Source organism: Anser anser (assembly GCF_964211835.1).
Source record: "Anser anser genome assembly, chromosome: 9".
In the NCBI taxonomy this organism is placed as follows: Eukaryota; Metazoa; Chordata; class Aves; order Anseriformes; family Anatidae; genus Anser; species Anser anser.
The window spans coordinates 12,267,871-12,288,610 of NC_139729.1; the positions used below are offsets into that span (position 1 = coordinate 12,267,871).

At 42.0% G+C, this 20,740-nt stretch overlaps 1 protein-coding gene across 4 annotated transcripts in view; it reads left to right on the plus strand.

Moving 5' to 3' along the window:
- VPS8 (VPS8 subunit of CORVET complex) overlaps window positions 1-20,740 on the plus strand; it is a 77,553-nt gene that overhangs the window by 6,284 nt on the left and 50,529 nt on the right. For 3 of the 4 annotated variants that reach the window (XM_083848785.1, XM_083848786.1, XM_083848788.1), the window contains exons 6-19: window positions 43-97; window positions 7,356-7,480; window positions 8,988-9,074; window positions 10,111-10,178; window positions 10,822-10,975; window positions 11,076-11,135; window positions 11,976-12,083; window positions 13,513-13,593; window positions 14,777-14,947; window positions 15,425-15,499; window positions 16,171-16,206; window positions 18,445-18,535; window positions 19,691-19,737; window positions 20,635-20,724. In XM_083848785.1, the coding sequence (XP_083704911.1) occupies window positions 43-97; window positions 7,356-7,480; window positions 8,988-9,074; window positions 10,111-10,178; window positions 10,822-10,975; window positions 11,076-11,135; window positions 11,976-12,083; window positions 13,513-13,593; window positions 14,777-14,947; window positions 15,425-15,499; window positions 16,171-16,206; window positions 18,445-18,535; window positions 19,691-19,737; window positions 20,635-20,724 (1,248 nt within the window). The remainder of the gene's footprint in view (window positions 1-42; window positions 98-7,355; window positions 7,481-8,987; window positions 9,075-10,110; window positions 10,179-10,821; window positions 10,976-11,075; window positions 11,136-11,975; window positions 12,084-13,512; window positions 13,594-14,776; window positions 14,948-15,424; window positions 15,500-16,170; window positions 16,207-18,444; window positions 18,536-19,690; window positions 19,738-20,634; window positions 20,725-20,740) is intronic. The other variant, XM_083848787.1, reaches the window with a different exon arrangement.

Consider the following 20,740-nt stretch of genomic DNA (forward strand, 5'->3'; position numbering starts at 1 on the left):
TGACATTTCTCAATTTTCAATCTTTCTGCATGACTTTTTCAGGCAGCATCAAATCTGATAGCAGTGGGGACTTCTCATGGGTTAGCACTGATTTTTGGTAAGTTAAAAATAAAGCTTTAATTTCTTTTTTTTGCACGTTAATGATCTTAACAAACAAAACAAAAAATCCCCAAACTAGCTAAAGATAGAATTGCAGGGTGGATTTATTTTAATATATTGTTTGTGCTAACTATAACATTCTTGCAGTAAAGAAATAAAGTACAAGTATTATTTAATTTGTCCTTATTTGCGTAGTTCTTGCTTCTGATCTGCTGGGGATTGGCATGTGGATATCAAGGAAGTTAGCTCCTTGGCCGTTGTATAAAGAACCTTTTCTGCATTTTTATATATAACTTACTCTGTTTTGATGTCGAAGAAACCAGAATCAGTATGCATCAGTCTTGTACAGTATTAATCTTCTCCCCTCTGACATAATAGCTGCCAGGATTAGGAAAATTAAGTGGATTCCTTGAGAAGGGGAGCTTCTACCCATAGCTACCTGCAGACTTGCATCATAGGCTTCACCTTCCCTGACCTTCTCTTGCACCTGTCACCTCTACATCCCTTCTTTCTGTTGTTCTTTCTCTTACCACCAACCTGCCTCAAAGTCAATACAATTAAAATTAAAAATATCTGAGCGTGTGCCTCTGACTAGCCAGTTCAACAGTTGGGTAAGAGCTGTTCTTGAAGTGCTCCCGTACCCATCCTGTTTGTGTGCATTATGTCTGTGCAGCACCAAATTCTTAACAATTTTAGAAGTGCAATTATGTTTTCTTTCAAAGTTGGCTGAAATTATTCGAGAGACCAAAAGTTGTGGGGGGACAGGGTACAACAGACAGATAGGAAGGACTGTGACAGCGTAAGACTCGCATCTTGGGAATCTAGAATTTAAACCATTTGCTTAATTCAAAATATAAATAATTACAGGATGTACTTAATCTGAGTGTAACTAACGTCTTTACTACAGTTAGCATGTAGTCTTAGTGAGATTTTAGGAGTAGGTCATCATGTTTTTTCTAAAATTTGCCCAGTATGTGGAGCTACTACAAAAGAATTTTTTTTTCTGTGATTTTCCTATCGCTGTCTTTCTATGCAGACACTTAATGAAGTTAGGAAGCTTTTGAACAAGAAGTTGTTCTCTGCAAATGTCATAATAAAGAGAGATTTTTAGCATTTTACATTCCAGAAAGGGCTCCGGGAGTATACATAAGCATGCGAAGAGGAAGGGTCGTTCTTTACTTTGTTATGACTATTTCTGCATCAAGCCCCACTCTAGAGGATTGATCACTGAGTGTCAGAGAAGCTTAAAATGCAGTGGTATTTCAGTTTTTATATTTCATAACATTTTGTTTCGTTCAGCAGGTGTGTATAGTGAAGTTTTCCTTGTTACGCTCTTGATTGGTTTTGGACCAACACATTTACTGCTATTTTCACCATGATCTTTGCATCTCTATATAGTTTGTAGCTTCCAAAGGCCATGTTGTGGCCTGTGGAATACTTGGCAGAATGCCAGCTTTTTCCCCCAATTGAAAGGTCCTTGACTATTACTAAAGTTAATGCTTTAAAAATTTCTCTACATACCTGCAACAAGGGCTTAAAGTTTTCTGATCTATTGAAACCTATAAAGTTATTGTTTATACAGTCACATACTGGGCTGTGTTATCGTAAGGGCATTCAGCGGGTGGAAGAAAAGATTATTTCCTTCTGCTTTGTACTTATGAGATCACATCTGAAGTCCCGTGTCTGGTCTGGGGCTCTTCAGTACAAGAGAGGCATGGAGGTACAGGAGTGAGCCCAGCGGAGAGTCACCGAGATGATTAGGGGGATGAAGCACATGGTGTATAAGGAGAGACCGAGAGAAGTGGGTTTCTTCTTCATGGAGAAGAAGAATCTAAGGGGATATTGTGTTGCTGTCTTCTACTACCTAATGACAAAGCATAGAAAAGAGAGAATTGGACCTTTCTCAAAGGTCCGTGGTGTTAGGATAAGAAGCAGTGGACTCAGCTTGCAGTATATGAAGCTCTGATTATTATTATTATTATTATTTTTACCATGTGAATGGTTAAGCACTGGAATAGGGGTTGAGAGAGGTTGCAGAATCAGCTTCCTTGGGATACACAAAAGTCAGCAGGGCCCTGAGCAAGCTGATCTCATCAACCCTGCTTGGAGCAGCAGAGTTGGGCCAGGGACTGCCATACCTGTCCCTGGCCCATAATAATTTAGGCCGTAACTACCTTGCAGCCTAAATTATTCTGTAAGTCGTGCTACAGTTTAAAGGTGATGAGGGATGGTATGTCATCCAACTTTGTTTCAGACAGAGTCAGGAATGATTCCTGCACACTTCTGTTCTCTTTTTGTCTTTAATTCACTGAACTCAATTTATAAACTCAGTTTTCCTCAGTGACTGCACACTTTTTAAACTGCTTAGTTTTAAAGCATTAGCTATATCGCAGCATCCTGGGTAACTGAACAAATCAAAAGGCCAAAAGTTACCAAAAGAAAGCACCATCAGCAAAATCTGAAGGTTCTCTGAGGATTATCACGTATGCTGTTCTGTACTTCGCTCCTTTCTTTTATATTGATTTCTGGCTTTTTCTTTCCTCTTTTGGCCCTTTCTGTGTGGACTGAAAGGAAAAGGTACAGTAATACTGCGCTGTGCACGTACCCTGCATGAACAACTCCCGTCCTGCCCGGTTTGCATGTTGATGTGCTAGGTTACTCTGTGCTGGAATTTAAGATGCCAGATAAGCAGCAAGAAAGAAGGCAGGGCAGTAACCAGTCAGTGGACAGTACTGCTGGCCAGTCTGGGAACTGGTTCTTGAATGCACGTGTACCAAACGCTTCCAAATTCTCAGGGCAAAAACAGAGGAACACGTCAATGTGCCATTTTTAATACTTCAGGGCAGGACAGGTCTGTAGCTGCTTGCAAAGGCATCGTTTCAGGGCAGGACAAAGCAGGGCTCTTCCATGAGATCACCATCTACCTATTTCTGCCTGAGAGCTCTGTGTGGGAGCGCTGCAGATCAGACACCTGATGCAGGGAGCCGCGAGCCAGAAACTGGAACACGCGCACACAGACAGCAACTTCTGGAGCACCTGCTCGTGCACCGGGTGCGCAGCTGAGGAGGGAGCAGTGGTAGCCACAGGTGGTGTGCCTTAACCCCTGCTCAGAGTAACCGGTTTTATTAGCTCAAGCTGGGCAGGAGGGTTCAGCACACCCTAGCGTAGGGGATAGCTGTCGTGTCACTGAGGGAGAAGGTGTCCAGAGCCTGTTCCTTTAGCTCATGTCTATTGTTCTCTTGATCCCCAGGCCAGGGGGATACCTCCTGGCAGAGTGTTTTCTGGTACTGTGCTTAATAAAGGTGGGAAGAAAGCATCTCGTCTTAAAATTTGTAGTATCTGAGTAATTCTGCAGGAAATAAAGTAAGTCTTTCAAACTCAGGGAAATGACGCATTAAGGAACAGATCTGGTTGAAAACCTGAGCACTCCTGAAGTGATTACCTCTCAGGTGATACGTTTATTCCTATGTTCCAGAAGGTGACTTAGTTCATATTCACAGGCTTGTATTTAATTTTCTACTTGTAGAGTTGTTTTAAAGTGCTATAGAGTTTTAACCTCAGACTTTGAGAGCAACACCAGTAGTTACTGCCAGAAATTTTTCAGATGAGGAACTGCTTTTTTTAAATTTCAAAATTAAAAATATTTTCTTGTCAATCGATAGCCATCTTTGTTTCAAGCATGAGGAAAAATGCTTTTCAATCCTATATCTGCCCTAATTAATAAAAAACTGATAGTCTGGAAAATCATCAGATCAGTTTTTATAGCCTTCTGCTATCTTTGTTATTTCATGAGTTCGTTAATAGGAACTCGTTGATTCAGACACCTTGCTTTGTCTTGGAAGTGATTTCATCTGTTTCATTTGTAGTTTTTAAAAATATATCTAATGGGTCCTTCTTGTCTGTCATCATTTGACTGGCTGGAAACAAAGACAAGTACCGGCATGTGTTTCTCTGGGGTTAGCTTTCCAAGGGATGATTTCTCAACTCTGAAAATGCATCTTGGGCAAGCGTTGGCACTTGCTTCTTAGGAAGGACTAACCTGAGTGTTACAAAGCATTTAATCTGCGGGTGAGGGTCGTCTTGTTTATTTTGAATTGATATTGTGGTGGAGGGAAGAAGAAAATGGGTTTGGAAGTAGTACACATGTAAAGATGCAAAGCTGGATTTGAAGTAGTGATTCCGAAGCTGCTGCCCTTTTCAGAGAGAAAGCTGTGAAAGGTCTTCCTTTTCCATGTTTTACAGGAAACAGTTTATTGATTGACATACCAAGTATAGAGTGTGCTGACTTACTGGTAGGGTAAGCCGTCATTAAGCTGAAGTGAAAGACAAAAGAATGCAATTCACCCTTTAATAGCAAAAGCTGCAGTATTCACGTTTTTTTAAGCATATTTTTATGGTTAGCAGATGGCCTCTTTGTAAACGAATTGTATTTTCAGACCTCTGGAAAAGGAATTTCTTAGGGCCTTGAAGGCACCATTTGGGGAATACCTCCCTGGGGAAACTTGTTTTTCAGCTGTAGCTACTTATCTGTGCTCTCTGAGCTTCCACCAAAACCTTCCACGAACTGCTGACTGCTGTGATCTATGCCGGCGTGCTCCCTCGTCACAGTGATGTCAAGGTGTTTTCTAGTAGTGTGGCGGGGTTATTTTCACTTCCATCTCCTCCCAGCAAGGAGAGCTGTGTGCAGGGCAGTGGCCTTGTTTCGGAGGCGTTCCCCCGCCTCGTGCTGTGCAGCAGTGCTGGTGGCTGAAATGCCGCTCGCACCCCGCCTCTGCCCCCGGCGCAGAAGGAGCAGGGGCTCGCTGTGGCCCCAGGGCACCGGGCTGACCTTCGGAAGGCTCGACCTTGTGCTCGCATGCAGATGGGATGAATTGCACGGTGCTTTTCTCATTTCTTGCTTTAGTGATACTGCCGAAGCTGTGGCTCCATGTTCCTCGTACTGAGTGAGGGCAGCAGTTCCCAGTACAGTCGCTCAAATTGCGTGCATCCTTATTTAAACATGAGCATCAGGGCTTGTAAAACTTCAGTCTCTGAACAGTGCCTGGTGTGACTGACAGCGCTTGCAGAGCTGCTTCTGCACACTTTGAACCTTTGTGTTTTCTGTGGCTGTCAGAGGACTTTAAATTGAACATCATGCTAATTTAGGAAGTTAATGGAAAGCAGTGTTTTATGCTGTTTCTGATTATTGAACTGTGAAGAATAATCCTCACCTACCTGTAGCTTAACTGATTATCTCCTACAGCAGAGCAGTTTGTTTATGACACGTTTTGAAGCACAAATGAGCTAATGCCTGTTCTCCTTTGGAAATGCAACTCTTCTGTGCTGTTTGGCCTACGCCAGACGGGAAAGAAAGAAAAGGGAGAGGCTCCCTTCTTCCTGCAGCATCAGCTGTTGCTCTGCTGTGCCTCCCAGAGCAAGCGAACAATGCGTGAGCTGCCTGGGCTGCTGTCACCTGGTGAACAGATAATGGTTTTCGTAGATATGGCCAGCTGTAGGCCCCTTTCTCTTTTCCTCCCACAGATTTCAAGAGTGGGAGCACCCACTTGATTTCTGAGCACCTTTAACGTACGGTGTCCTCTTGACTACTGCTTTCATCATGTTTTAGATCAAAACTGATGTTTTTCCGCAACATATCTGAGCTTTCCTTGTATGTTTGCAAGACAGAGCATGGCCTTCTCTCTCTCCCACAGCTCCTTTGTCATTTGGTGTGCAGAACAAGTAGTGTTTTTAACATCTTCTCTATCCCTACCCCTCTGCTACCGCCATCCAGATATTGCAAGAAAAGGATTGGTTTTTTGTTTTCTTTCGGGCCACTACTTAATAGGGCAGTCAAGTTTATTAAGATACGTGTAAGAAAACAAGCAATAGTGCGGAAAAAGTATTTCAATATGGCCCTAGCCTGTTTCTCCCCCCACTGGCAGTGCTTTGGAATAATCCATTGGTTCAGGTGATCTTCTCACTAGTGTTTTTCATCCCTCCCACTTCTGTCTCTTCATGCTGGCAGAATTTGAAAGGTGACTCCCACTGTGTGCTCAGCCATCAATCTGTCTGCGTTACAGAGTACTGTTGGGGAGGAAATGAGAAATACTTCCATGCTCTGTTTCACATCTAGCACATCGCTAACGGTGCTGCAGCTCGAATGGAGAAGTGTCCTGTGCCTTGGGCGCTACTTCCAGGGGGTTTCTGGTGCCCAGCTGCTGTCTGTTACCCCGGATCCTGTCCTTTCCCTTCCCTGCTCAAGGTGAAATGCATGAACACGTTGTCACCATGGTGCTTCTGATATATTTCAAATCTCTAGTCTTCATTCCAACAGTCCCCACAAAGCATCTTTTCTTCTTCCTCCCTCATTCAGAAGCAGCACAAAAATAGAGGGGTGTGTAAAACCAGATCCAGACCGTATGTTTTCTGAGCTTGTAGGAGCAGTACACCAAAGACAGAGGGCTATCATTTGTAACGTCTGAAGTGCAGCATCCATAGAAAACAATCTGGGACCTCGTGATGGAAATGCACAAGAGCCCAGCAGGAACAGAGGTGCCTGTTTGTTGTGTTCATGGGGCAGGCCGAGCACGCCCAGGCAGCGGTACAGTCCCTGGGAGGCTGTGCAGCCACGAGCACCTCAGTAGCAGAAGCCCGTGTCTCCTGGAAGGAAGTTGTGTCACAGCGTGTTGGTCGTTGCCGCTTCCTTTTAAAGTACGAACTGCGTGCACTGAAGCTCACAGAGCATTTTAACTGCGCAGTTATTTGGGGACACACGGTCATTTTCTCTCTAGCATCTGGTCTTTATCAACAAAACCAAGGAATAAAAGTTACATAAAACTGCACTTATAAAAAGCCTGTGTTGGGGATTTGTAGTTGATGTCCAAATCGCCATAAAGAAGCATGAGACCGGGAAGATAGAATTAATTTTGTCGTCTTCCTTGCTGCCACTTAAGCTCCGTTGTAGAATAGTAAAAGCAAAGAGAGATTGCTATGACTTTTCTACTAATTTCTTATTCAGTTCGTAATGCCTCTGCATTCTTATACTCTGTGCCTGTTTTCTACTTTTTAAACAAGTTTTTGTATTTCCCTGCAAGACAGCGTTCCGCGATCTCTGTACAAACAAGTGCTCTGATCTGATCTAAACTCATCATTAGGAACTTAACTGTAAGCCTATGAATCATTAATGTACCCCAAGTGAATTGTGTATGTAAATAATTGCATGACGTTAGAGAGAAAGAATGGTGATTAAAATGAACTTATTAATTCTTATGCTCTAGACCAAAACCAGGCCCTTCGACTGTGTCTGGGCAGCACTGCTGTTGGCGCCCAGTATGGGGCTATCTCGGCTCTCAGCATCAACAATGACTGTTCGAGGCTCCTGTGTGGCTTTGCGAAAGGACAGGTAATTCCCATAAGATGAGATGGTCCAGTGCTGTGTCCTTCCTCAGACAGTTACTGCAGGGTTATCTACGTATGATAGGTGACAGTAGGCCCTGGGTGACAGTAGCTCCAAGCTGAGCGCACTCAGTACGTAGCTGTTATTTGTGCGGAGAAGCACCACGCATGGCTTGACCTGTCCAGAGCTCTTCTGGCCAACCAGTTCCTGCAGGCAGTGAGCTGACCCGGATCATTTAGGGTAGGTTTCTGTGTAGGAAATGGAGAATACGCAGAAGATAGTGTAGGATTTAATTAATCGTGGCAGGTTGTGGCATAAGTTTTCTGATAAACAGAGATGTGCGATGGCCCACCAGGACAATCAGCTTAGTCTTTCTAGGTCACTTTGTAAGACCTGCACTTTGCAATTAAAGCTAGTTTTTACTGTGGTGCTAACTTAAAATTATTCAAAGTTACATCTAGCCCCAAAGTTTTGTTGCTTCTGTTGTATAACAGCAGCATGGTTTCTTGAATGCAGGGAAAAAGGGTTTGAATCTGCTGTTGTAGTTTTACGCCCGTCTTTGAACCTGAAAAGAGATAGCAATTCCTGAGCAAACATCACAGGACTAAAACAAAATAGATCAAAGTTAAGTTGGTAAAATTTAAGACCATGGGATACAAAGGAGGCTGCTTTTGTTTTTCTTTAGTTGTATTTCCCTGTGCTCCGTCAGGTTTCACTTTCATTCTAGATAAAACACACTCCAGTGCCTATGATAGGGCTAAATGACACTGTCCAAGACCATATGGAAATACAGATTTGAACAGTAGCCAGTTTTAAATTATACTCAGATAAAAATATTTTAAAGCAGCAGTTTTGAAAAAGCTGGCCTATAAAGCTTTGATGAATGATTTATGGAACCGTATGATACAGTATTTCCAATAAAAAGTTTGATTCAAATTGTAATCTCAGCTCCTCTGGGCAAAATATTCCTCAGTTATGCAGAAAGTAGTTTGGGGCTTCCTGCTTCTTAGTTGAGAAATTGCCTGGTTGTAATATCCAAGAGCAAGCCAAGAAATGCAGGCTGCATAGTTCTCTCTGACCTGTTAGCTGAGCAAATACAGGAGGAGAGGAGCGATGAGGTTCGTGGCAGGTTCCTCTCTTTTGTGAGAGAGGAATGTATTGAACCGTTTTGAACAGTGTTGTGTGGTAGCAGACTTCTCTTTAATCTTGTTATCGGGCAGGTACCTGTGTGGTGAGTGAGTTTGGGCAGGTGGTGAGAGCTTGCCAGAAGGACAGGGTTCAGAGGTGTGAAGTTGACAATTCTGAAGTTGTCAATGAGCGTATAAGCAGGTGGGGTAAACTGCTTGGAAAAACAGGATGGGAGCAGGGTTCCAGATTACTTTTCTTTGATATGGAGGCATACTAACTGAGGATGGTAATGGGAATACAGAAACTTACTGATGTACTAACACACAAGGTGATGCAGAGAAGCTCTTGGCAGCAAACATTTATGCTGAGAACAATCTGCTTGCAGATCACAATGTGGGATCTGGCCAGTGGGAAGCTGCTACGATCAATAACAGATGCCCACCCCCCAGGAACAGCTATTTTGCACATTAAGGTAACAAACGTTGCATGTACTCTTACACCACCTTTTTTAAAACAAACAACCACACTCATGTTCAGTCAGATGTGCTGGCTTTCTTTGTGTAGTGCTTCTAGATTTACAGATGAGAACAGCTGCCTAGGAGGTATGTGGCTATACTATCCAGAGGTGAGAAAAGTGAGCAGAAATTATTCTTAAAAAAAAAAAAAAAGAGTATTTTGAGAGCTGAAATCACAGTATTGGCTGTGAGCTGCAGTATAATGAACTGCTCTAACCGTTTATATAAGCAACTGTTGTTGTCTCCTGTAACTCCAATCTCCAATAACAAAAACTGTGAAGAATTGGTTGCTAAAATATATTTATCTATATCGTGCAGTGGTTTGAACTGGATACAGGACTTACCAACCTTAAACTTAAGCATTTGAAGTGTAGAAAATAGATTCTGTCAGCACTTTTTCAAATCTTCCCCTTTGCCAAGTCCTCTGTTCTTCGTGGCTCCCTTTTGTAGCTCGTGACTTGATGACAGCATTGAAGAGCACTCAGACATTGGTATCCACAGCTGCTTGTATTGCCAGGTCCTGGGTTGCAAAGTCCTCCGGAAGGGTGCCTCAACTGTGGCTGTGGCCCTTTCTTACCTCGATCATTTGGTTTCAGTGGTAGTTACGGATATTTCTGTCTGTTGGTCTGTTCGTGACTCACAGACCATTCATCAGTTCTGGCACCAACTTAGGGTTTCGAGGCTGTGAGCTGTTCCAGTGGTAGCACAGGTTTGGTACCCTGCAGTTTTGAGCTCCAATAGAAAGTAGTGGGGCTTTGGTAACAAAATCCAACGATAACTTGCTGAAGGTATGAGGGCAAAACATAAAACCTTGCATTTCTTACACACAAAAAAGCCACTAATTGTACTTCATATTGTATGTTAAATGTATTTCTGATAGATATAATGCATGTACTTTTGTGTGCTGTTAATCATACTGTAGCACAAAGTTTTCTATCGTTTTTTTTTGTTATTTATTTCTTAGTGCTGCTTCTAATCCGATTATCTGCTCAGTTTACAGATGACCCAACACTTGCAATTTGCAATGACAGCGGAGGCTCCGTATTTGAACTGTCATTTAAGTAAGTCAGTAACTCTTTACCTCATAGAAAGTAGCAATGCAAACAACTAATGCTGGGTCATTTTTAAAACCTAAGTAAAAAAGCATTGGAACCAATAAAGCTACTGCCTGAATGTTGAAGGTGTAGTTTGGGGCTGCAAATTAATTTCACAGTTGAAGCAAGTCGCTGTCTGGCTGTCTAATAGTCAAAGAACAGCTTAAATTATGAAGGTGTCTGTCTAGGTATTGTTCAGGATCTTGACATTCCTTGATGACTATTAGAAGAAGAGGAGACGCACTCGTAAAAATTCTGCTTCGTGATTTCCCTTGTTTAGTGAGCCCTGCAGTAACTGCTCATCCTCTTCTCAGCCTTCTCAGAGGATATGGGACAGAGAGGAAGGGTTGGGCATGACAGTCTGGGCAATCTGATCATTTCCGGGAATTATTAGGACTTTACTCTTCAGTAAGATCTCAAGGAGTTCTTGTCTATGCCTGAGCAGCTGTTTGGGGCTGCGTGTGGTGCTGTTCTAAAAGAATTCCTGGAGCTGTATAAAGGGCTTTTTAAAAACAGTATTTATGAAGGATTGTGTTTAAGATTTCATGAGATTGTTAGGCTTATCTCCTCTGGGACAGCTGGCCACCAGGCTCGTTTCTCTTGTTTCCAGGAGGGTTATGGGAGTGAGAACGTGTGAATCTCGATGTCTATTCAGTGGCTCAAAGGGGGAGGTTTGCTGTATTGAACCACTACATGCAAAAGTTGAGCTGAGAGACCATCCTATCACCCAGTATTCGCTATTGGCCATGGCCTCCCTAACAAAGGTAACCTGCTGCTTGCAAAAAGCTTTGTGTGAGAAATCACCAAGGAATAAAATTCTGCTATATACGCAAATGTTTTACTTTGTCTTTGTTTTTTTTGAAGATACTAGTTATTGGCCTGAAGCCATCTCTGAAAGTGTGGATGACTTTTCCCTATGGTCGTGTGAGTAATGAAGCCAAATGCTTTTTGAATTATGGCCACAAACTGTTCTTAGAGTGAAGCAGATGAGGTCAGGATCAGGTGCTGATATTACTACTTTATTGGCACTCATTAAACTCTGTGTTATGGAATTATAGTGCTCATCTGTTGGTCTGGTGTGTGTAAATTGTAGGCAGAGAGAAGTGAAAAGGTTGCTTTCACCTGTACCTCTGTGAAGATGCTGACTCCAATAAGTGGGAAGGGAAGAGCTCAGGAGATGCTCAGCTTCTTGTCTTCGCTGCTGTGTCCCAGAAGCTCCCACAGATGGGATGCTGACCTGATAATGGCTACAGTCACCTTGCACTGGGGACATTGTACATAAAAACAAGTTCAGTCATACAGTAGAACCCCTAACTGCAGGGCAGAAACAGTGTGGGGTTAGAGCACTGAACTGTCTTCTAAACTCTTGATTATTTGATTTCACTAGTCGCTGGTACAGTTCCTTTTGGAAAAGCAGCTGTGGGGAGACATGGAGTATGTTAGATTGGGAGAACTGAGGACAAGGCTGCTAGCAAGCTGCAGCTTGCACTAGTCCTTCAATCCATGTGGGACTGGATCTGCACTAGATAGCTAGGACACAGTTGTTCAGACTGGCCATCTACTTGGCCAAGAGATGCATGTTGCCTGTAAATCATGGGGGTGGAGAGAAGACCATGAGCTACTGCTCAGCTGCCAGTACACTAGGACACTGCTTTATGGCCTGTGCGTATACCTGGCAAAGTCAGTGAGTAGCAGCTGAAGAACATCATGTGTCCTAGAACTAAGGTTCTGCCTTAAATATCGTTTGTGCTTTTTGTCTTGTAGATGGACCCTTCTAGTGTCCCTCTTCTGGCATGGCATTTTGTGGCTGTACAGAACTCTGTGAACCCCATGCTTGCATTTTGTCGAGGTGATGTCGTTCATTTTCTTTTGGTAAGCCTGAATGTTTTATACTGCTTTTCAGATAGTCACTTGTTGTTCAATTGACTGAGTCAGGGTGGAAGTCTAGTATCTGTGCATGCTAGGGATGTCTGCAGCTTGCAGCTAGCTTGGGAAAACAAACTGTTTGGTCATTGTTCTTCAGCAAGCAGTGGTGCTGATCCCTGAGAATCTCCTGGGCTGAGTTTTGTGTATTGCAGAAGGAAGTGTTGATCTGGACCTCATTTCACTTCCCCTGGAGCTGAAATAATGAGGATTGTTTTCAGGAGAGCGTGTGAATTTGAGATAGTATTTTATTTTTTCCGTTAAAACATGGGTCTGGAAAACTTATATAAACTACTAAGAGACAACTTTCAAGTCTTGCTGGCATATGAATTGAGGCATGCCACTGGTAAAGTTCTACATGCAGATTATAGTTGTTATTGAAGATGATTTCGTGTCTGATTTCGGCATGAGGGCAATGCTCAGGTTTCAGAAAATTAAGTACTTGGGCTTTGGAGTGCTAGGTTTGGTTCCAAGCTCTGCTGTTATCTTGGACCTTGAGCTTTGCTCAAGCACCGGATGTGATGTTGTATGGATTAAAACCTCTTCCTCCTCTGTCTTCTCTCATGGTAAACTTTTCTCTGTGGAGAAAGAAAAGGGTGTGGGTTTACAATGATCCTGTCTTGCTGGTCATGTTTGTGCATGTAGTGGCACCAGCCTGTGCACAGATACCTAGTTCACCTATGGCAGTGGCGCTTCTCTGCTTATAGATCGTTAAACGGCAGCCAAGTCAGCTCCCTCTTGCTGCACTTCAAATTGTCAAAGTGTAAAACAAACAACAAACAAAAACAAACCAAAAGAACAACAAAAAACACCCTTGTTTTTCTTTGCAGAATGCTTTTCTTCTTTAAATTACAATGACTTAAAGCCTTGACTGGGAGTTGTCTTTGTAACATCTCCCTTGAGTTCATTATTCTGGTTGGGGCTGAGTCCATTGGTCATCAGTGGATGCAAATTAGTCCTTCAGTGCTCTCTGTACGAGTGCTGGAGTTTTGCACCCATTTTAGAAACTCAGTTTCTTTGTACGATACATGAAGAGGTGAGTGGTATAACCATTCCTTGAGTACGTATACTGCTACTGGTTTATGGCGTACACCTCCTGTATTGCAAACAAATGATTTAAAATTAATCCAGCAGAGGGCATTTATTTTTGTGCTCCCTACTCAGAGCCAGTCCTTTACTGTTTCCTCACTTATCTGAGTGCTTTTGAAAGTGGGATGTTACACTCCATTTCAGAACTGTGCGCACTGTTCCTGCATGCTCAGCCTGCTTGTCTGAGGGGAGCTGCAGGCTCCCGGAGTTGGTGTGATGTACTCTGGGAATAGAGGTTGAGGTGAAGAATGTCTTTGAGTTTCTCAGCCTTGTCTGACTTCTCTCTCAGGTAAAGAGAGATGATACTGGTGCAATACATGTCACTAAGCAGAAGCAGCTCCATCTACACTATGACCTCATCAACTTCACTGTAAGTTTCAGTACTGTTTTTTTCACTAATTTTCTTGTAAATGTACCTCAGTAGTCCTTAGTTGTATGTTGCTGAAGTACTGGCTGTATTTATCTGGAGCTGAGTAACTGAAAATATCCTTAAACTTGGGACTCACTGGAAAACTAGCACATAGAAATAGCAAGTAGTATTAAACAGGTATAAAAAACAGTAGCATGTAGGCAACAATACTGCCCTTTCTTGGGAAGGGAGTAGCTTTGATAAGGAAATACTTTCAAGAGCCAGAGAGAATCTGACAAGAAAGATTTTTATTCCTTATAAAAGAATGCAAACTAGTTTGTAGTTAGCTTAGTAAAATTCTAGTGTTTCTGCATATGTGTGCTTGCTAAAGCACCATGATTATTTTATTTCAACAACAAAAATGCTCAACTCTAAAACATATTTACAGAACACAGAGAATAAAACATGAAAGGTCAAAATACCAACGTGGGCATCCATACCAGCTACAATTTCATAGAAGTTAAATTTAGGTCAGACATTAGAAAGCAGTGTTTTACTGTGAGGGTGGTGAAGCATCGGAACAGGTCGCCCACGGAAGTTGTAGGTGCCCCATCTCTGGAAGTGTTCGAGGCCAGGTTGCCTTGAAGCAATTTGAAATTTGCTAATAAATGTGTTAATGTTTAAAAAAAGGTAAAAGGAAAAAAAAAAAGTCTTTTTATTTGCTGAGTTTTGATCATAAAAGTAGAGGTTGAAGAACCTGGATGACAGGCTTTGATTTAAACTTGGAAGTACTATTTCTGTTTTTAATGCCTCTGGATGCTATATTTAACTCTTAAGGCATTTGAGAACAGGTGTTGTAGTAGTCATGCTTTTGAGACCTTTGGGTAGAAAGTGTGCTAGAGCATAAATACTGCACCTAGAGGGCAAGAACCCTGGAGGATTGTCATTTGTCTACAGGTGTTTCTCTGAAAAAATGTCCTTGTAGTTTTTCTCAATGTAAAAGCTGATACTCCAGAAGTAGACTCCCCACCTTCACCTTTGCAGTTATGTGTGGGTGCTGTTGTGGAGTGATCACGTATAACAGCGAAGTTACTGGCGATTGTAGACATCCTGGTGTTGATACTCAGGGATATGTCCAGAGCCTGTTTAGTTGGTCTCTAATTATCTGTGTGTTGCTGAAATGTGCAGTTTGTTGCCTTTTCAGTGGATAAATTCACGGACAGCAGTGCTTCTGGACAGTGTGGAGAAGCTGCATGTTATAGATCGTCAGACACAAGAGGAGCTGGAGACCATAGAGATTCCAGAAGTTCAGCTGGTCTACAACAGCAGCCACTTCAAATCGCTGGCTACAGGAGGCAATGTCAGCGAAGCACTGGTGGGTGCAAATGGTGCTTGAGGTAGCTAGCTCTTTGAGATATGCCCTAAGTGGAGGAGCCTGGAGCTTTGGAAAGAAGGGTTTTTGAAACCTGGGATTACCATTAAAGCCAGAGTCATGTGGCTCGAAAAAACTGTTTCTAAATTGTTTTTGTCCCTTCTACACATCTTCCCAAGGAAGGAGCCCCTGTAACTTTCTTGCTACCTGAGGATAGACACAAAGCACTGCTGGTGGGTCCTTAGGACTCCTCTGTGCTTTCTGGGCAGTCAGAGCTCAGCACCACTTTAAGCTGCATTCATGAGCAGGAGGGCATGATAGAAGAACCTTTTTATTTACTATTGCCCAGCAGCCTGTGTTATTCTTTCCCAGTCCTCATTATGATTTCTGAATGACAAAATTCAAGTATATATACATATCTTGAGAAAATTTGCAAAAACAAGAGGCAGTTTGATTTGCATGATGTTCTTCTCCCTGTAGGCATTGGTTGGAGAGAAAGCTTGCTACCAGTCCATCAGCAGCTGTGGTGGTCAGATCTTTTACCTGGGAACTAAGGTAAACGTGGGGAATTTTTAATGGAAATGCAAGGCATTCGCTGTTGATAGTAGCTTATCTTTTGGAGAAAGGCAATTTGATTTTTTTATTCTATGGAGACATGAATCAAGGTTGGGCTGTTTTTGCACTTATATCATTGGCTTAAAGAAATGGGCAACAGTTTGGTCTTAGCCCAAGGTATGGGCTAAGTAAGGTGGTGTCACAGTTTCACAGTACCTTGGTACATGCTGTTTCAGTGTAGACTTAGCACGACTTTACGGACATCTCCTCTGTCCTAAGTTTCAATTTCTGTCTTAAATGTGCTAGTGAGTAAACAGAGGAAAATAAGAGGGTACTCCGCATTGCATGGAATGATAGAAGGATTATCCTGTTTGCTTTTCCTGCCCTGCAGTGCAGACACTGTGAAAAGGCAGAGAGAGGTGTGCTATAGGATGGCATGTTGAAGTAGAAAAGGAAGTGAGGGATGGTACCTTGGAGCAAATGGATTGTAAGGCTGTGCAAAGGATGATTTCTGTTAAATATAAGCATCTGATTTATCCTGCCTTGCCAAGTTTGAAGGTTGCTTTACTTAGCTTAATTTCTTTGTTTGTACCAGCATGCTCTGGTGGGTCTGTGGGATACCACAGGCTACATGAGCAACTGTAAGTAAATATTTTTTTTTCTTTTTTTAGTCTGTTCACGTCATGACATTGAGGAGCTGGAGAGAGGTAGGTTGAGAGAAAAACCGTACAGCTTAGTAGGTCTGAATTGCTGAAATACAGCTTGAGAGGAGGGAGGGAGCTACAGAGCTACAGCATTTGTGAAGCATGATCTGAGCACTATGTTCAGGACCCCTACGCACAGCCAGCACTGTAGGTACTCTGCTTTCCACAGTGGGATGCTATGGGACTGCTGTTTGCATAAACTTGCAGGCTGGATAGAGACAGACCTTGCTCTCCCAAGTGAGGCATATAATGCCTTGTGATGTTTCAGCTTCTGTTAACGTGGCAGAGTTACTGCACTGAATGACTTTGCGGTGCAAGCTTTCTGTCAGCCAGATAAGGATACAGGAATGAAAGGAAATCTAATTCCCTGTATTTTGTTTCCAGCTATTGCAGAAGCTTCACCATGAAACTTATCAAAGGCTACCTAGAAAGTTCATTGGATTTTTAGATCCTTCTTTCTGTTGCTAGAAGCTGTTTTGGATCGTTATTTCTCTGGCAGCTGAAATCCTATCTCTTTCCAAATTAAAGTTCTTAGTGATCTGTTTGTCTCTTTGTTGCTGTGCTGCTTTTTTAACTTGAGTTAAATGGCAGTTTTTGCCTTTCTGGGTCATCACTTCACAGTGTATTTATTCAGTATATGCGTGTTCTCCTTCAGACTTTGTTTTGCAAGGCTAAGCAAATATTTCATCACCCTCTTGTAAGACTACCTGTCCATTTCTTTCTTTTTTTCATAATCACCATTCTCTGCACATCCTCTACGCTCAATTTCTCGAACATATGCAAATAATTTGATGCACATTGCCTATGGGAGTGGCAAAACCCTACCCAGAGTAATGTCATCTGATTTTTCCCAGTCTGTTAGATATGTTACGACTTGTACGTCATTGGGTCTCACTTTGCTGTTTATTTGGCTACATCATGTCAGTGGCTTGTGGCACTCCTGAGATTCACCAGTTCCCAATAGCAAGGCTGATTACTGCTGTAAACTGCTTGTACCATTGGATTGCATTGTACTTCTATTACCTGGCTTTAGGGATCATCCTATTGTTCTCTGTCTTTCTGGTCTACTGTCCATATTATATGTTGAGAGTTGGTCATCAGCAAACTTCATTAATAAATTCTGCTTGTGCCAAGTTAGTCTACCAAATCATTATGTGAGGGGGGGCTTTTAAGTCACCTCTTTCTAGTTTCACAATTTCTGCTCTAAGCAGTGACCATCTTTTTTTTTTTTTTTTTTTGCTTACCTGTGTTACACTACATGTACTTGTCCACAATTACGAGCTCCTCCATGTGACACTGTATCAGGGCCTTTAACAAAACACGACCAGTTTGTCTCTGTTGAACTTTTATGCAGTTGTTGCACTTGGTTATGATGATCACTCTCCTCTGCTACTTTTCTCTCCTGCCATTCACTATCGCCTCAGCTAGTGAAAAGTCTTGCTTTGAACCATGATTTTATGTACTAGAGTTTTTATGTATTAGATTTTAGTTCCTAAAATTCAAAAGTCAGTCGCAACGTACATGTTCTGAGCCAAGCTCATTCTAAATTACTATATGGTTTCCGTTGTATTCCTCTTTATTGTAGGGGATTTACTCAAGTGTTATCATCAAGTATGTGACATACTAGCGTGTAAAGCTGAGATTTACTTCATGCCACAGTACAAAGTGCTGGTCTGAGATTCAGGCTCTCTTCTTTCAAACAGTACTTACTAAAATTTTGACTTAACATATCAAGAGTAGTGGTGCTTGACCGTATGTATTGTTTCCTTAAAGTAGAAAGTACTTGTCACCTACTTCAGTCCTTGTTGATTGTGAGCTCAGAAGAAAATAAAGGGAGTAAGATGTTCATCCTTTATGTTGAAAACATGGCAGAGTTTTGTTGTGCTTAAGTGGTGAGGCAGGGATGGGGAATGGAAAATTTTGATTCTTAGTGGTTGCAGACGCTGATGCTGTGTCTCCATCCATCAAGCAGTTGACCTAAAATGTAGCTCGCAGGTTCTTAATGTACTGGGGCCTGACATTTCTTAGTCCCTTTCAACTGTGCAGCAGAAAACATACATGTGAGAGAATCTTTTTTGAGATACTGTCCTTTACTGCAGTGTATTGACAGCTTCTGAGGGAGGTTTCCTGACCCCTTGCTGCTAGCAGTCACGACCCACTGCTGGAAAACAATGATATCACATAGGAAGGGGCAGTCATCTTTTCTTTAATGCTAAGGTCCAATATTACTTGTTATTTTAGAGAGTTGACCACCTTCTGAAACAAGAACGTCTCACTGATGCCCTGGCTCTTGCTTGGTCCTTTTATGAAGGTAAAGCAAAGGCTGTAGTAGGTAAGTTTGGGTTTGTTGTTGTTTTGTTTTTTTTTTAATCAGTTTTTTTTGGCCTTTTTTTAAAATTGAAATCACCGGGGAAGTTTTTAAACCTAGGCATATACTGAAATCGTTGTTTCAGGGGGGGAAAAAAAAAAAAAAGGTTAGAGAATTGAAATAAACACAAGAAAGTAGAATGTGCTGCTTTGGGTTTGGCAGAAACAGCACTCTTGATATGGATTGATTTGGCTTTTTTAGAGTCATGCCTTTAGCAACCACCTATTTTCAAATGAAAATCAGACCTGGTCTGTATTGTGCCTCCTATTGGTTGTCACTTTGCCATGAAGGAGATGGATCCAAGTGTTGAATGCTAAAATATTTCTTAAGGTCAAGTGTAACCTGTAGGTAACCTTCAGTGATGCTCTCAAGTGGGTACTTTCATTGAGGTTTCCTCTGACTGTACAGCTGACTGAAAGTAATGCTGGGTTTTGGCACCAAATTTTCTATAAAGCACAATGTTTTGTGAGCACTTAGCTTGTTATGAGAAACATGTTGATTATGCCGGAAACTGCTGCTTGAGTGGTCTGATTTGGACTGGCCACGTAGAATTTTCAGCAAATAACTTTTGGTGGTTTTAACAAATGACTCTGCAGTTCTTAGGATTAGATCCTTCTGCTGTAAAATTGCTAGTATATGAAGATTGTTTTTGGACAAAATTTGTTTAATGGACAAAATGCAATTAAGCAGATAGTTTTTTAGTTCTCAAAATAATTACTGTCTTCTGAGTTGCTTTTAAGATTTTTTTGTCATTACAGCTCACTAAATTCAGTTTCTTCACATCAGTGCATCCTCCAGCAATTAGTCTGTTATACAGGCTTTGACAGCCTTCCATTAATTGTTCTTTTGACGTTAAACTTGGTTTCTTCTGCCAAACAGCACTCAGATCTGGTCTTGCTGTTCCTGTGCTGGAACAGTCTTTAAATTGAGAGAATATGACCTTAAGAAGAAGAATGGGCTAAAAGCAGATCACAAAATTGTATGTCTAGATACTTGGACTTCTGTATCTCAAGGGTAGTGGTGTGGACATCTATACTGTGGGATTTACAGTGTCCTTTATGGTACCTTAGATGAGAAATGCTTTCCTCCCCCCTCTCCCCCTCCGCTCATTCTTTCTAGGTTTGTCTGGGGACACAAGCAAGCGGAAAGCAGTCATTGCAGACAGGGTGAGTCACTGATCTCTTCCTAACTAGATTTTCGTGTATGCTGATGTGATGCTAGTTTTGTTCCTGGAAGGAGTGCCTTCTGTCCTCCAGAAGTTAATCCTATTAGCTCTAGAAAGTGTATATGTGCCATTCTTGCTAAGATTGTGAGCAGGATTTTATAAGAGACTGGGAAATACCTTTTGGGTTAAGGTGGGAATAAATGCTGCAGCATTAGCAAAACAGAATGTGACACTATCATCCAGGCCTTGAGATGTCAAAATCCAGTCTCTTGCCTACTCACAGTGGATAGAAACCCTTTTTGTAGGTAATTTCAGAGTTTTCTGATGTTTAGTTGTCAAGTATCCATGGGTATGTAACTTGCTCACTCTCAGGATGGAAACTTTGATCGTGTATATATGGAATAAACTTTTCAGCTGATTCTGTTCAGTTGTCATAGGATTGGGTTTCTGAGAAGGATTTTTAAAATAAATGATTATTGCAATAATTACTCAGTCATACTTTATTCTTAATGCACATTGTATTTGTAGGTAAATAAGTTCTACTATTTAAGATACTGTAACTTAAGCTTTGGGTTAAAACATGGCCCAGATGAGTCCTGTGCCTCAGAATGTGCTGGCAGACTGGCGGTCCAGTGCCTCAGTCAGCTGAAGTTAGTGTAGGCCTTCAGTATCCCACTGAGCCACTTCTGTGCCATCTCATGCAGTTGTGTCTTGGCAGCTGTGCTCTGAGTACTAGTTATTGCCTCTTTCTTCTCTTCCTTACTTCCCACAGTAGTTCATGCCCAAACTGGAACAGAGTCTTCAGTGCTTCCAACCCCAAGTCAGGCTATTAAATGTGCTACCAAGTAGGGCCTCTAGAGTAGGATGAGAGTGAATCTTCATGTTTATTTTAATTCAGATGGTTGAAATCCTTCTCCATTATGCTGATCGGACTTTGAAGAAATGTCCTGACCAAGGAAAAATCCAGGTTATGGAGCAACATTTTCAGGTACGGTGTTCCAGAG